At 46.2% G+C, this 14202-nt stretch overlaps 1 protein-coding gene across 1 annotated transcript in view; it reads left to right on the top strand.

Annotated features, from left to right (window-relative positions):
* KIRREL2 (kirre like nephrin family adhesion molecule 2) overlaps positions 1-14202 on the top strand; it is a 55333-nt gene that overhangs the window by 32908 nt on the left and 8223 nt on the right. Inside the window, exons 2-11 of the mRNA XM_082273904.1 lie at positions 3607-3756; positions 4679-4828; positions 5681-5838; positions 5932-6082; positions 6195-6446; positions 6554-6681; positions 9069-9195; positions 9597-9697; positions 13138-13336; positions 13465-13569. Coding sequence (XP_082130030.1) covers positions 3607-3756; positions 4679-4828; positions 5681-5838; positions 5932-6082; positions 6195-6446; positions 6554-6681; positions 9069-9195; positions 9597-9697; positions 13138-13336; positions 13465-13569 — 1521 coding nt within the window. The remainder of the gene's footprint in view (positions 1-3606; positions 3757-4678; positions 4829-5680; positions 5839-5931; positions 6083-6194; positions 6447-6553; positions 6682-9068; positions 9196-9596; positions 9698-13137; positions 13337-13464; positions 13570-14202) is intronic.

The following is a 14202-nucleotide window of genomic DNA, read 5'->3' as shown; positions in this document are numbered from 1 at the left end:
AACCACTTCAATGGCACCCCAAGAACCTGCAAATGCACGCGTTTTTGGTGTGCGACAAACTGCAAGGAGTCGCAGCGCCATGCGGTTCGATGCGGTATAATTTTACAAAGATTTTATTTTTAAAGCCATTTAAACTAAACTTAATTTATTAAAGGATTTATGATTATTGCACAAACACAGTCATGACTGGTTCTCTTTAAGCCGAACGGCTGTTGACCTTCGATGTAAAAATCCTCCAATCTTCCCGAGCGGCGGTGAAGTGTTATCACCTCCGTTTCAGCAGGTTTGCTAAAGCATAAAAAAAAAAAAAGCCGCACAACCTGCGCTTCACGCTTCAGCGAACATTTCATTCGCACGCCGAGCGCACACACACCTACCTTCGGGAACCGGCGTTCTGTGAAAATGATAAAAAAAAAAAAAAAAAAATTGGGACTTTAAGAGCTCCTTAAAATAACTCTTTTAAAACAAATTGGATCCTGTGGGAAATAGGAAAATTGGAAGATTTTTATTTTTTTTCTCCATCTCGCTCTCTTTTACCGGAAACGCGGCATCTGGGAGAGATTCGCCAGTCCTGCGCACGCCTGTTTGACTTGGGAGATTGAGTAATTACACGGCAAATAGAGACAAGATACGATGCAGCAGGAACCTCCGACAATGACAGCCGGATAACAATGCCGGCCACAGACAGGCGGATAGGAAATATCTGTTTGGAAATCTGGTTTGTCATGTTTTGCCGAGCTGTCGAGGAAGTCAAAATGATTGCGCGTTACATTGCACAGAGCCTGCGCTCCGACAGCTGGAGGGAAGATACCGCAATATACTTCCTAGCCGACATTTATATTAAAGGGAAGCCAAAATCATTTCTATGTTATTTGTTATAGAAACAGATCTGCGTGGGATCAGTCTAATATGTTATATACACTGCGTAATAATATATATACACAATATATATTCTTTATAGTGTAAACATATTTAGCACAATATATATATATATATATATACTGTATGTATGTGTATATATATATATATATATATACAGTATCTCACAAAAGTCAGTACACCCCTCACATTTTTGTAAATATTTTATTCTATCTTTTCATGTGACAACACTGAAGAAATGACACTTTGCTACAATGTAAAGTAGTGAGTGTACAGCTTGTATAACAGTGTAAATTTACTGTCCCCTCAAAATAACTCAACACACAGCCATTAATGTCTAAACTGCTGGCAGCAAAAGTGAGTACACCCCTAAGTGACAATGTCCAAATTGGGCCCAAAGTGTCAATATTTTGTGTGGCCACCATTATTTTACAGCACTGCCTTAACCCTCTTGGGCATGGAGTTCACCAGAGCTTCACAGGTTGCCACCGGAGACCTCTTCCACGCCTCCATGATGACATCACAGAGCTGGTGGATGTTAGAGACCTTGCGCTCCTCCACCTTGCATTTGAGGATGCCCCACAGATGCTCAATAGGGTTTAGGTCTGGAGACATGCTTGGCCAGTCCATCACCTTTACCCTCAGCTTCTTTAGCAAGGCAGTGGTCGTCTTGGAGGTGTTTGGGGTCGTTATGTTGGAATATTGCCCTGCGGCCCAGTCTCTGAAGGGAGGGGATCATGCTCTGCTTCAGTATGTCACAGTACATGTTGGCATTCATGGTTCCCTCAATGTTCTGTAGCTCCCCAGTGCTGGCAGCACTCATGCAGCCCCAGACCATGACACTCCCACCACCATGCTGGACTGTAGGAAGACACACTTGTCTTTGTACTCCTTACCTGGTTGCCCCCACACACGCCTGACACCATCTGAACCAAATAAGTTTATCTTGGTCTCATCAGAGCACAGGAGATGGTTCCAGTAATCCATGTCCTTAGTCTGCTTGTCTTCAGCAAACTGTTTGTGGGCTTTCTTCTGCATCATCTGTAGAAGAGGCTTCCTTCTTGGACGACAGCCATGCAGACCAATTTGATGCAGTGTGCGGCGTATGGTCTGAGCACTGACAGGCTTACCCCCCACCCCTCACCCCTTCATCCTCTGCAGCAATGCTGGCAGCACTCATACATCTATTTCCCAAAGACAAACGTCTGGATATGACGCTGAGCACGTGCACTCAACTTCTTTGGTCGACCATGGTGAGGCCTGTTCTGAGTGGAACCTGTCCTGTTAAGTCGCTGTATGGTCTTGGCCACCATGCTGTAGCTCAGTTTCAGGGTCTGGGCAATCTTCTTATAGCCTAGGCCCTCCTTATGTAGAGCAACAATTCTTTTTTTTCAGATCCTCAGCAGTTCTTTGTCATGGGGTGCCATGTTGAACTTCCAGTGACCAGTATGAGAGAGTGAGAGCGATAACACCAAATATAACACTCCTGCTCCCCATTCACACCTGGAACCTTGTAACACTAACGAGTCACATGACACCGGGGAGGGAGAATGGCTAATTGGGCCCAATTTGGACATTTTTTTACTTAGGGGTGTACTCACTTTTGTTGCCAGAGGTTTAGACATTAATGGCTGTGTTCCACCTAGACCCTGCCTCTAAATATGCAAGGACCACCCATCATTCCCACTTTACGGGTTGATCTTGCCCAGACCCTGCCTCTAAATATACAAGGACTACCCATCACACCCACTTTACAGGTTGGTCCCACCAAGGCCCCACTGCTAAATATAGGAGGACCACCCATTATGTTCCCTTTTCCGGTTGGTCCCACCCAGGCCTGCCTCTATTATAAGACTGCCAAGTTTCAGCCTCTATCCCCTCAGTTATTGCCTTAATGAGTTACTGAGCATGTGCAGAAACTCAAATACGGTATAGGCTGTGATCCCGGGACATGGCCCGGGACAGCATTGAGGGCCAAGGTGTGGGACTGTCCCCCGAAAATCCAGGACATCTGCACCCTTCCTTCTGCAATTGTATGCAAGCTTGACTGAGCTGAGCTTACGAGTTAAAGAGAACCTGTTACCAGAAGGTAAAGGAATAGAAAAATCAAGAATTTTTAATGTGTATTTGCAGTGGTTTTTTCTTTCTGTACTTCTCTTTGATTTGCAATGTGCTTTTGAATTTACTAGAATATTTGGCTGATCCAAAAAGAGTCAATTTCCTTAGCACAGCCCCCTCCCTCCTTGCACATCATAGCTCTCTCCTCTTCTAAGAGTGCCTAACTACTGTCTGTGCTGGCCCAGCTCCTCCGGGCATCACAGGAAGCAGCCATTTCGCAAAATACCTGGAAGCAGGGAGCCCCCAACTCAGTATGTGAGGTTCAGAGCAGTAAAGTCAATAGCTGCATGATAGGTTCTCTTTAACCTGCAGCAACCAGGCAGTAGTCTCCAGAACAGATGTGTGGTGACACCTAATTAGGTGAGTGAAGTGAAATGCATGCATCCATTGGGTTGCAAAGATTAGATATGGCGAGGGAGTGAATAGGTGAGATGGAATATTTCTGGCATGAGGTGTCTGGCAGCTGAAGGCTGCAGGCCAATAACCCGATACAGGAAAATATAACTATATACCATATGGTATACAGGAGCAGCCAGCTGATGGCTGACCTCTGACCCCCTGTAGCCAGCGGGCGTGAAACTCAATCACCTCTCTCTCCTGTCTCGCCAGGTTTCGCGGCCCACTTCGCACAGCAGCCGTCAGATCAGGTGGTCGTCGCCGGAAAGTCAGTGACTCTTCCCTGTATTGTGGCCGGCTACCGAGGGACAGTGCAATGGACGATGGATGGTTTGGCGCTGGGGGCGGAGCGAGATCTTCCAGGTAAAATTGTTTTTTAAAAATTGTAAAATGGTTTTAATCTGTTGCTACTTAGTGATGATGGAATAAATGATTGGGTCATATTTTTTTTTGTGCTGGTGGGAACCCCTCATAATGGGCAGTGCAGGTGTATAGACCTGGGAACTCAGCACAGGGATGGTGGGAACCCCTCATAATGGGCACAGCGGGTGTACAGACCCAGGAACTCAGCACAGGGATGGTGGGAACCCCTCATAATGGGCACAGCGGGTGTACAGACCCGGGAACTCAGCACAGGGATGGTGGAAACCCCTCATAATGGGCACAGCAGGTGTACAGACCTGGGAACTCAGCACATGGATGGTGGGAACCCCTCATAATGGGCACAGCGGGTGTACAGACCCGGGAATTCAGCACAGGGATGGTGGGAACCCCTCATAATGGGCACAGCGGGTGTACAGCCCCGGGAACTCAGCACAGGGATGGTGGGAACCCCTCATAATGGGCACAGCGGGTGTACAGACCCAGGGACTCAGCACAGGGATGGAGGGAACCCCTCATAATGGGCACAGCAGGTGTACAGACCCGGGAACTCAGCACAGGGATGGAGGGAACCCCTCATAATGGGCACAGCAGGTGTACAGACCCAGGAACTCAGCACAGGGATGGTGGGAACTCCTCATAATGGGCACAGCAGGTGTACAGACCCGGAACTCAGCACAGGCATGGTGGGAACCCCTCATATTGGGCACAGCAGGTGTACAGACCCAGAAACGAATAGGGTCCCAAGTAGATAGAGGAATCTGTCTGGGTGTCCACCAAACAGTGAACAATCACGTACTGTGATTAAGCGGTACGGGAAATGATTACTATGCTGATGTTTTGCAGACGGAAGTATAACCTGATACAATCTATTGCATCATATAATGATCTGACCCTCACACAGGTTGGTCTCGTTACTCCATCGTTGGAGATCCGGGTTTAGGAGAACACAGCCTGCACATTGAGAATGTGGAGCTCAGTGATGACGCCATCTATGAATGCCAGGCGACCCAGGCTGCCCTGAGGTCACAGCGAGCGCACCTGTCCGTTCTGGGTGAGTGACCGGAAATGTGGAGGGTACACAGCCACCTCTGGGGAATTTGGTCCTATTACTCATCATTAATATTCTGCTTATTTTATGACGTTCTGCTGCTTCCAAAACCAAGTAGTAGCGGCAGTATCATTGAGGACAGGCAGGTAGTAATGGCAGTTTCAGAGAGGACAGGCTGGTAGTAATGGCAGTATCAGGGAGGACACTATGGTAGTAATGGCAGTATCAGGGAGGACAGGCTGGCAGTAATGGCAGTATCAGGGAGGACACTATGGTAGTAATGGCAGTATCAGGGAGGACAGGCTGGCAGTAATGGCAGTATCAGGGAGGACACTATGGTAGTAATGGCAGTATCAGGGAGGACAGGCTGGCAGTAATGGCAGTATCAGAGAGGACAGGCTGGTAGTAATGGCAGTATCAGGGAGGACAGGCTGGTAGTAATGGCAGTATCAGAGAGGACACTATGGTAGTAATGGCAGTATCAGGGAGGACAGGCTGGTAGTAATGGCAGTATCAGAGAGGACACTATGGTAGTAATGGCAGTATCAGGGAGGACAGGCTGGTAGTAATGCAGTATCATGGAGGACAGGCTGGTAGTAGTGGAAGTATCAGGGTGGACACTGGACAGGCTGGTAGTAATGGCAGTAGAAGCAGCAGTTTTCCAAGAATGATGCTGTGCATGGGCCTTTTCTGATTGGATATAAATGAAATGGATACTTTAGGCTGGTCCTGACAATTTTGGTAAATATTATATAGAGATTTCTCATCGGATAGCAGTGTATATGGCCCAGAGATTGGATAGAAATTGGACAAAAAGGTTTTTCAGGGTTTGCTAACATCCTTCTTTTCTTTCAGTTCCTCCTGGAGACCCTTTGATACGCGGAGCTCCCACACTCAACGTATTACTCGACACCCCCTTTAACCTCACCTGCTTGGCTCCTGCGGCAAAACCGGCGGCTGAGATCATTTGGTACCATGACGGCAGGCAAATGAACGGAGCAATTTACTCCAAGGTTCGGCTTCGCACGGCGCCTTTCTGACTGTCTTCTTTGGTAAATTCTCACGTGTTCAGTCTGACTAATTCCTCCCGTTGTTCTCTCTTCCAGCACTTGCTATCGGACGGCAAGAGCGAGGACGCCATCAGCAGTCTCCTAATCACGCCAAGCTTTGCCGACGCGGGGTCCAGCTACATGTGCCACGCCAGGAACTCCGCCATGCCCGAAGGGCGGGAAAGATCGGTGAAGTTGAGCGTGCAATGTGAGTGTCCAACGTTCTGAGTCCAAGTCTAATAGGAAAAGGGTCACTTGAACCCTTCAGGCCCAGAACCCAAAATCTCCAAAATCGTAATTTATTACTTTTTCTTACTTAGATCCCCCCAAGGTAACGCTTTCCGTGAATCCCCCAACCGTCTCAGAAGGGGGCGCAGTGACTTTCCTGTGCAGTGCTGTGTCCAATCCGGAGGTGACAACTTATAGGTGGGCCAAGGGCGGAGTTCCAATTTCCGTCTCAGGAGACCGCTACCATGCGACCGTGGACCACACCTTCTTCACCGCTCCTGTGTCCTGCGAGGTCTCCAACAGCGTTGGAAGCAGCAACGTTAGCACGGCGGTGAATGTTCTGTGTAAGTAATAAAAGCTGCATTAGCCGAAGGTGTCGGGGAGTCTGTTGTCTGAAATTTAGACTGAAATCTTTCAAGCTAACCTTCGATCCTTGATTTTCTGCCAACAGTTGGGCCGCGTCTCCTGACAGAACCCCGTCCTATGATGGTAGACGTTGGTGGAGACGCATCCTTTTTTTGCGGATGGACTGGAAATCCAACACCAACCCAGTTCTGGAACAAGAAAGGCTCCACGGAGGTGAGATAAATGTTTCTTCTGAAAATGACATCATTAATTTACTTTTCAAAGTGCCAGCTGATATTTTAGACACCAAAATATTTAATGAGTGTTAGGATTGGGACTATAATTCATGTTAGGTCAAAGGCAGCATTACTGTTTTAAATGAAAAAGTGATGTTAGGAGTGTTGTTAGGACTAGAGTTAGGATTGAGGCTAAAATTTGTGTTGAGAATTAGGTTAGGGTTAGTGTTTGGGTCAGGGATAGAGTTAGTGTTGGAATGAGGTTGGTGTTAGGATTAGGGACAGAGTTAAATAGGGATTTGTGTCAGGATTAAACAAGGAGTTAGTATTTGAATAGGGGTTAGTGTTAGAATTATGGAAAGATTTAGGGTTTGAATCGAGTTAGTATTAGGATTGAAGATCGTTAGTATTTGGATTGAGTGTGGTTGGTGTTAAGATTAAGGATAGAGTTAATGTTGAGATTGGGTGCAGAGTTAGTGTTTGGAATGAGGTTAGTGTTAAGATTTGGTGCAGATTTGGTGCTTGAATAAGGATTAGTGTTAGGATTAAGGAAAGAGTTAGTGTTTGAATAAGGGTTAGTGTTCGAATTAAAGACAGAGTTAGTGTTCAGAATGAAGTTAGCATTAGGATTGGGTGTGGTTGGTGTTAAAATTAAGGACAAAGTTGGTGTTTGTAAAGAGGTTAGTGATGGGACTGGGTGCAGAGTTAGAGTTTGGATTGAGGTCAATGTTGGGATTGGGTGCAGAGTTAGAGTTTGGATTGAGGTCAATGTTGGGATTGGGTGCAGAGTTAGAGTTTGGATTGAGGTCAATGTTGGGATTGGATGCAGAGTTAGAATTTGGAATGAGGTCAGTGTTGGGATTGGGTGTAGAGTTAGTGTTTGGGATGAGGTCAGTGTTGGGATTGGGAGCAGAGTTAGCGTTTGGAATGAGGTCAGTGTTGGGATTGGGTGCAGAGTTAGTGTTTGGAATGAGGTCAGTGTTGGGATTGGGTGCAGAGTTAGAGTTTGGATTGAGGTCAATGTTGGGATTGGAGGCAGAGTTAGACTTTGGAATGAGGTCAGTGTTGGGATTGGGTGTAGAGTTAGAGTTTGGGATGAGGTCAGTGTTGGGATTGGGTGCAGAGTTAGTGTTTGGAATGAGGTCAGTGTTGGGATTGGGTGCAGAGTTAGAGTTTGGATTGAGGTCAATGTTGGGATTGGAGGCAGAGTTAGACTTTGGAATGAGGTCAGTGTTGGGATTGGGTGCAGAGTTAGTGTTTGGAATGAGGTAAGTGTTGGGATTGGGTGAAGAGTTAGTGTTTGGCATGAGGTCAGTATTGGGATTGGGTGTAGTGTTGTGTTTGGAATGAGGTCAGTGTTGGGATTGGGTGTAAAGTTAGTGTTTGCCATGAGGTCAGTGTTGGGACTGGGTACAGAGTTAGTGTTTGGACTGAGGTTAGTGTTGGGATTCGGTGTAGAGTCAGTGTTTGGCATGAGGTCAGTGTTGGAATTGGGTGAAGAGTTAGTGTTTGGAATGAGGTCAGTGTTAGGATTGGGTACAGAGTTAGGGTTTGGAATGAGCTCAGTGTTGGGATTGGGTGTAGTGTTGTGTTTGGAATGAGGTCAGTGTTGGGATTGGGTGTAAAGTTAGTGTTTGGCATGAGGTCAGTGTTGGGATTGCGTACAGAGTTAGTGTTTGGAATGAGGTCAGTGTTGGGATTGGTACAGAGTTAGTGTTTGGAATTAGGTCAGTGTTGGGATTGGTGCAGAGTTTGTGTTTTCCATAAGGTCAGTGTTGGGATTGGGTGTAAAGTTAGTGTTTGGCATGAGGTCAGTGTTGGGATTGGGTGTAAAGTTAGTGTTTGGCATGAGGTCAGTGTTGGGATTGGGTGTAGAGTTAGTGTTGGAATTGTGTGAAGAGTTAGTAATTGAAATTAGGTTAGTATTTTGGATTGGTTGCAGAGTTAGGGTTAGCATTATGATGGAGTCAGTGTTGGATATGAGGTTAGGGTTAGTTAAAAGATGACAATAAGGAGGCTATTGTTGGTGATGAAGATAGGGCTAGCGTTATGATTGAGGGTAGAGTTGGCTGTAGGGTAGGTTTTTCCTATTAGGCAGCAGGCACTTTGATCCTCAAAAAGATTTGGCAATGGTGATGTTGAATAAAATAGGTGCAGTACGAGATCTGGGGACGTGTTGGCTACCCATGTTATTTTGGGAACAGTAGAAGGAAATACGCATATACTTACACCCAAATATGATAAATACCTCATGCTCTGTTGTAGACATAGACCCTTCTTAACTTCATAAAAAAGAAAACATTTTAATGTTTTTGGTTGATTGTTCATAATAAAACTTGAGATGGCCACCATAAGTCTTAAAATTTCCTTCCCATCATCTCTCAGGTGCTGAGCAATGGCAACACTCTATCGCTAAGCAAGGTGACCCGGGAAGATGCAGGAACCTACGTGTGCAAAGCCATCGTCCCACGTATTGGAACCATGGAGAAAGAAGTGACTCTGACTGTGAGAGGTAAGAAGATCCACCACACGACACAATACGAGCCATTTCAGCTTATAGGAATGGTGGATGTTTTTTCATCTTCTTTTATTATTATTTTATATTATTATAATTATCTATTAACGGTTGGAACAAAAAGCTCCCAACTTCTCTTACCCTGCCATGAACACACCACATACCGGGAATAATTTTAAGGCTTGTATGACCCTCTGGCCTCTTTCTTTCTTCTGTGGCTCTTTCTCCACCTACAGATAACGGCCGGGGTATTCACTGTATTTTCAGTACACCCAGAAAATGGTTTTCTCCTTTTGTCCTATTTTTTTGTATTATATATTGAAAAGAAAAAAAAAAAGGACGGACATCTCATAGAATTCTAGATCGCTAAAACGACCTTGTATCTTCTTTGTTGTCAGGGCCTCCTGTCATCAGTGGTGAAACAAGCTATGAAAGTGTCCTTGGAGGAAAAGCACGGCTGGAATGTCTTGTTGAAACCACGCCAATACCAGACAGAATTGTAAGTACAATGTTACTTAGATATGGAAGTTGACAAATACAAAAGTAAATTTGGGCCACAGTTAAAGCATATCCAAACTCAAGAATGAAAATGTAATGTATTGAAGCTTATCAGTCCTTAGATATGTTGGCTGCATTTCTTTTCTTTTTAGGGCCTTTTTTATTTATTTCCACCTGAGGATCCTGCCAGTAACACACTTCCTCTCTTAGGGTGGCTCAACTCTGGGTGGAGGATCAATGGAGACATCCTTGGACGTGTTACAAGGGTGACTCAGGAATACAAAGCCTGCTGTGTTAATGCTACTGCCCAGTAGCATAACTACCAGGGTCACAAAGGTCGCCCTTGGGACCGAGCCTTGGTGTCCCGCCACCATGGAGGGGGGGGACCAAGATGGCAGGAGGGGGGCCCGCTGCAGAACATATGAAAGGGTCCCACTGAAGAACTGTAAGGCTTGATTCACACTGCTGCAACCCAAAAGTCATGGGACTTGCTTGCAATTTCCCTACGACTTGATTTGGTGATCCTGCCAGTAACACTTCCTGTCTTAGGGTGGCTCAATTCTGGATAGAGGAGCAATGGAGACAGCCTTGCAGGTGCCACAAGGGTGACTCAGAAATACAAAGCCTGCTATGTTAATACTACTGACCAGTGGCGGAACTACCAGGGTCACAAAGATCGCATTTGCAACCAGACCCTGGCATCCCACCACCACGGGGGGGGGTCAAGACGGCAGGAAGGGGGCTCATTGCAGAACATGTGAAAGGGTCCATAAGAATTGGGTCACACCGCTGCGACCCCGAAGTCGTGGCAGTCTCATTTGAGTGCAGTCTATGGCACTCAAACCACACCAAAGTCCCAGAAAAGTCGTGCAGGATCCTTTTTTTTTTTGTTGCTGCGACTTGAGTCGCATTGATTAAGATGGCACCCATTGAAATTATTGTGTTTTGACTTATCATTCGCCGCAAGTCACATGATAAGTTCCAGTACTGTGCACTGGGGCTTACTAAGGGCCCCGTGATGGGAGTAAAAGGCCCCGGGATCAGTGGGAAGGGCCCTGGGCTCAAAGGCGAGGGCCCTGGGATCAGAAGAAGGGCCCCTCCTGGGACCGATGGAAAGGGCTTCAGGGTTTCTTGCACCGGGGATAAAAAAACAGATGGAGCGCTCACTTCAGGGTCCCAGAATAGATGTGAGGAATTTGAATAGTTGGTGCTCTGGCTCTGAGTGTCCTCCAAACACCAGAACAGAATGCAGATAGATAAGGAGAGCCGGCAACCCACACATCCGTATCAAAGTCTTTATTTAACTACAGAACAGTGACAATAAGAACAGCTGACATGTTTCGGCAAAAAGCCTTAGTCGGTGGTCTCCAAACTGTGGCTGGGATACGGCTTTTTGCTTGCCTTTACCCGGCTCTTGGGGCAGCATTCCTTCCACTGATACGGGGCACCATTCCTCCTACTGACACCAACTATGAGGCACCATTCCTTCAACTGACAACAACTGTGGGTCATACTACCTCCCACTCCCACTATTCAATGGTAGGACAGTATTCCTTCCACTGACACCAACTGTGGGTCATACTACCTCCCACTCCAGCTATTCAATGGTAGGACAGTATTCCTTCCACTGACACCAACTGTGGGTCATACTACCTCCCACTCCCACCATTCAATGGTAGGACAGTATTCCTTCCATTGACACCAACTGTGGGTCATACTACCTCCCACTCCCACTATTCAATGGTAGGACCGTATTCCTTCCATTGACACCAACTGTGGGTCATACTGCCTCCCACTCCCACTATTCAATGGTAGGACAGTATTCCTTCCACTGACACCAACTGTGGGTCATACTACCTCCCACTCCCACTATTCAATGGTAGGACAGTATTCCTTCCACTAACACCAACTGTGGGTCATACTACCTCCTACTCCCACTATTCAATGGTAGGACCGTATTCCTTCAACTGACAACAACTGTGGGCCATACTACCTCTCAATTCTCACTATTCAATAGTAGGACACTATTCCTTCAACTGACACCAACTGTGGGTCATACTACCTCCCACTCCCACTATTCAATGGTAGGACACTATTCCTTCCATTGACACCAACTGTGGGTCATACTGCCTCCCACTCCCACTATTCAATGGTAGGACACTATTCCTTCCATTGACACCAACTGTGGGTCATACTACCTCCCACTCCCACTATTCAATGGTAGGACAGTATTCCTTCCACTGACACCAACTGTTGGTTATATTACCTCCCACTCCCACTATTCAATGGTAGGACAGTATTCCTTCCACTGACACCAACTGTGGGTCATACCACCTCCCACTCCCACTATTCAATGGTAGGACAGTATTCCTTCAACTGACAACTGTGGGTCATACTACCTCCCACTCCCACTATTCAATGGTAGGACAGTATTCCTTCCACTGACACCAATTGTGGGTCATACTACCTCCCACTATTCAATGATAGGACAGTATTCCTTCAACTGACAACAACTGTGGATCATACCACCTCCCACTCCCACTATTCAATGGTAGGACAGTAATCCTTCAACTGACAACAACTGTGGGTCATATTACCTCCCACTCCCACTATTCAATGGTAGGACAGTATTCCTTCCACTGGCACCAACTGTGGGTCATACTACCTCCCACTCCCACTATTCAATGGTAGGACACTTCCTTCCGATGACACCAACTGTGGGTCATACTACCTCCCACTCACACTATTTAATGGTAGGACACTTCCTTGCACTGACACCATCAATGGGGCAGAATTTCTTCTGCTAATGCCAATAATGGGCCTCTAAAAGACCCCAGATCTCTCCTCTACCCTTAAAAGCAAAAGATCAAAAAAATATAAATTTTTTCTTTATCTTTTATTATACAAAAATCATGTTTGTATGGCCCGAGAACCCGGAAGTGATGTTGACGTCGCTTCGGTCCTCCAAGGGCGTAGAGATGAGCGGTGGCCATCTAGCCATTGCTTATCTCTATGGAAAAACCCTGCAGATGGTTCCCAGAGCTACCAATCAGTAACGTTAGCCCAGGAACCACTGTGAAGTGGTGGGGGAAGGGGGGGGGGGCGCCTCTTCTAAAAGTGATCCCACCGATGCCACTGGAATCCCTTTTATGGGAAAGCCGACCGCCTGAGAAAAAAAAACAAATACTGGGGTCATGGCATTTAGCTACAACCAAAACCCCGGTATTAAACGTCAAAATTTTGACGTATATTTACAGTTAGGAACATTTATATCTGTGTTCTTGCAGTTACTTTTTTTTCCGCAGCAAGGAGCGTTGGCATTTCATAACTCTTCCTACTTAGATACCATTTGATGATTGAAGCTTCTACAATTAAAAAAAAAAACAGGTTTTACCATTTTTGGGAGTTCAATTTGTCTTCACAATTTTTCTTTTCCTTTAGGTCTGGACGTGGGACAAGCACAGCCTAGATGAAGGCTCTTTGGGACGCTTCTCGGTGGAGACACGAGTGACGAACAACGACGCCGTCTCTTTCCTTATTATTGATGGGACAGAGCCTTCCGATTATACGATGCAGTACAACTGCACCGCCATCAATCAGTTTGGCGAGGATTCCGTGATTATCTCCCTGAGAGAGGAAGGTGAGCGGTCATTCATTTGTCATAGCCTTGAGTGTCAGAATAACATTATCTTCTCCATCTTTACTCGCCCATTGACGTGTCACCATCTTGGAGAACAACACATAACAAGGTCTCCGCTTCCCTTCCAGCTACTTTGCCTCTGATGCTCCTTCTGATCGCTTTGGGTTTGGGGACGCTCTGCCTCTTTGTACTGGTGACCATCTGCGTTCTTTGCTGTCGGCGACCACGGAAAGGTAACCATTGATTTTGTATTTCTCTCTACATCATCCTTTCTCAACCTTTTATTTATTTATTTTTGGTTTTTGCTGGTTGTGGTTTTTGGTGGTGGTGGGTGGTGGGGTGGTGGTGGTGGTGGTGTGGTAGTGGTGGTGGTGGTGGTGGGGTGGTGGTTGGTGGGATTTCTCAACCTTTTCAACACAGAGGAACCCTTGAAATAGATTTCAGGTCTCGGGGAACCCCTGCTAAAAATGAAAAATCTACAACTCGTGACACATTAGTGTGACAGTCAGTGGGAAGAATGCTCCTTACTCTTGTCATCATTGGGAAGAATTACCCCCCTTACAGATAGCTAAAAGGAACAATGGCGTCATTGGGAACTTATCTGAGAGGCAGAAATTGCCCATTGCTCAAGGAACCCCTGGCAACCTCAGGAGGAACCCCTAGAGTTCCACGAAACTTTGGTTGAGAAACCCCGGTCTACATAGTCATCCCATTATCTGATGTCTCTTATAAGAGTTCTGTTAGGTGTCCTATTCATCTCTACCCACTTCCAGACCAGGCCTTTTTTGGCACTTTTTGTTTACGTGTAACAATCAGTAATTTTTTTTTTTTTTTAGAAAATTACTTAGAACCCCCAAACAAGGCTC

This window comes from Pelophylax lessonae, assembly GCF_965119305.1.
Source record: "Pelophylax lessonae genome assembly, chromosome: 12".
Taxonomy (NCBI): domain Eukaryota; kingdom Metazoa; phylum Chordata; class Amphibia; order Anura; family Ranidae; genus Pelophylax; species Pelophylax lessonae.
The sequence above is the reverse complement of the archived record's forward strand: the minus strand, read 5'-3'. Positions and strand labels throughout refer to the sequence as shown.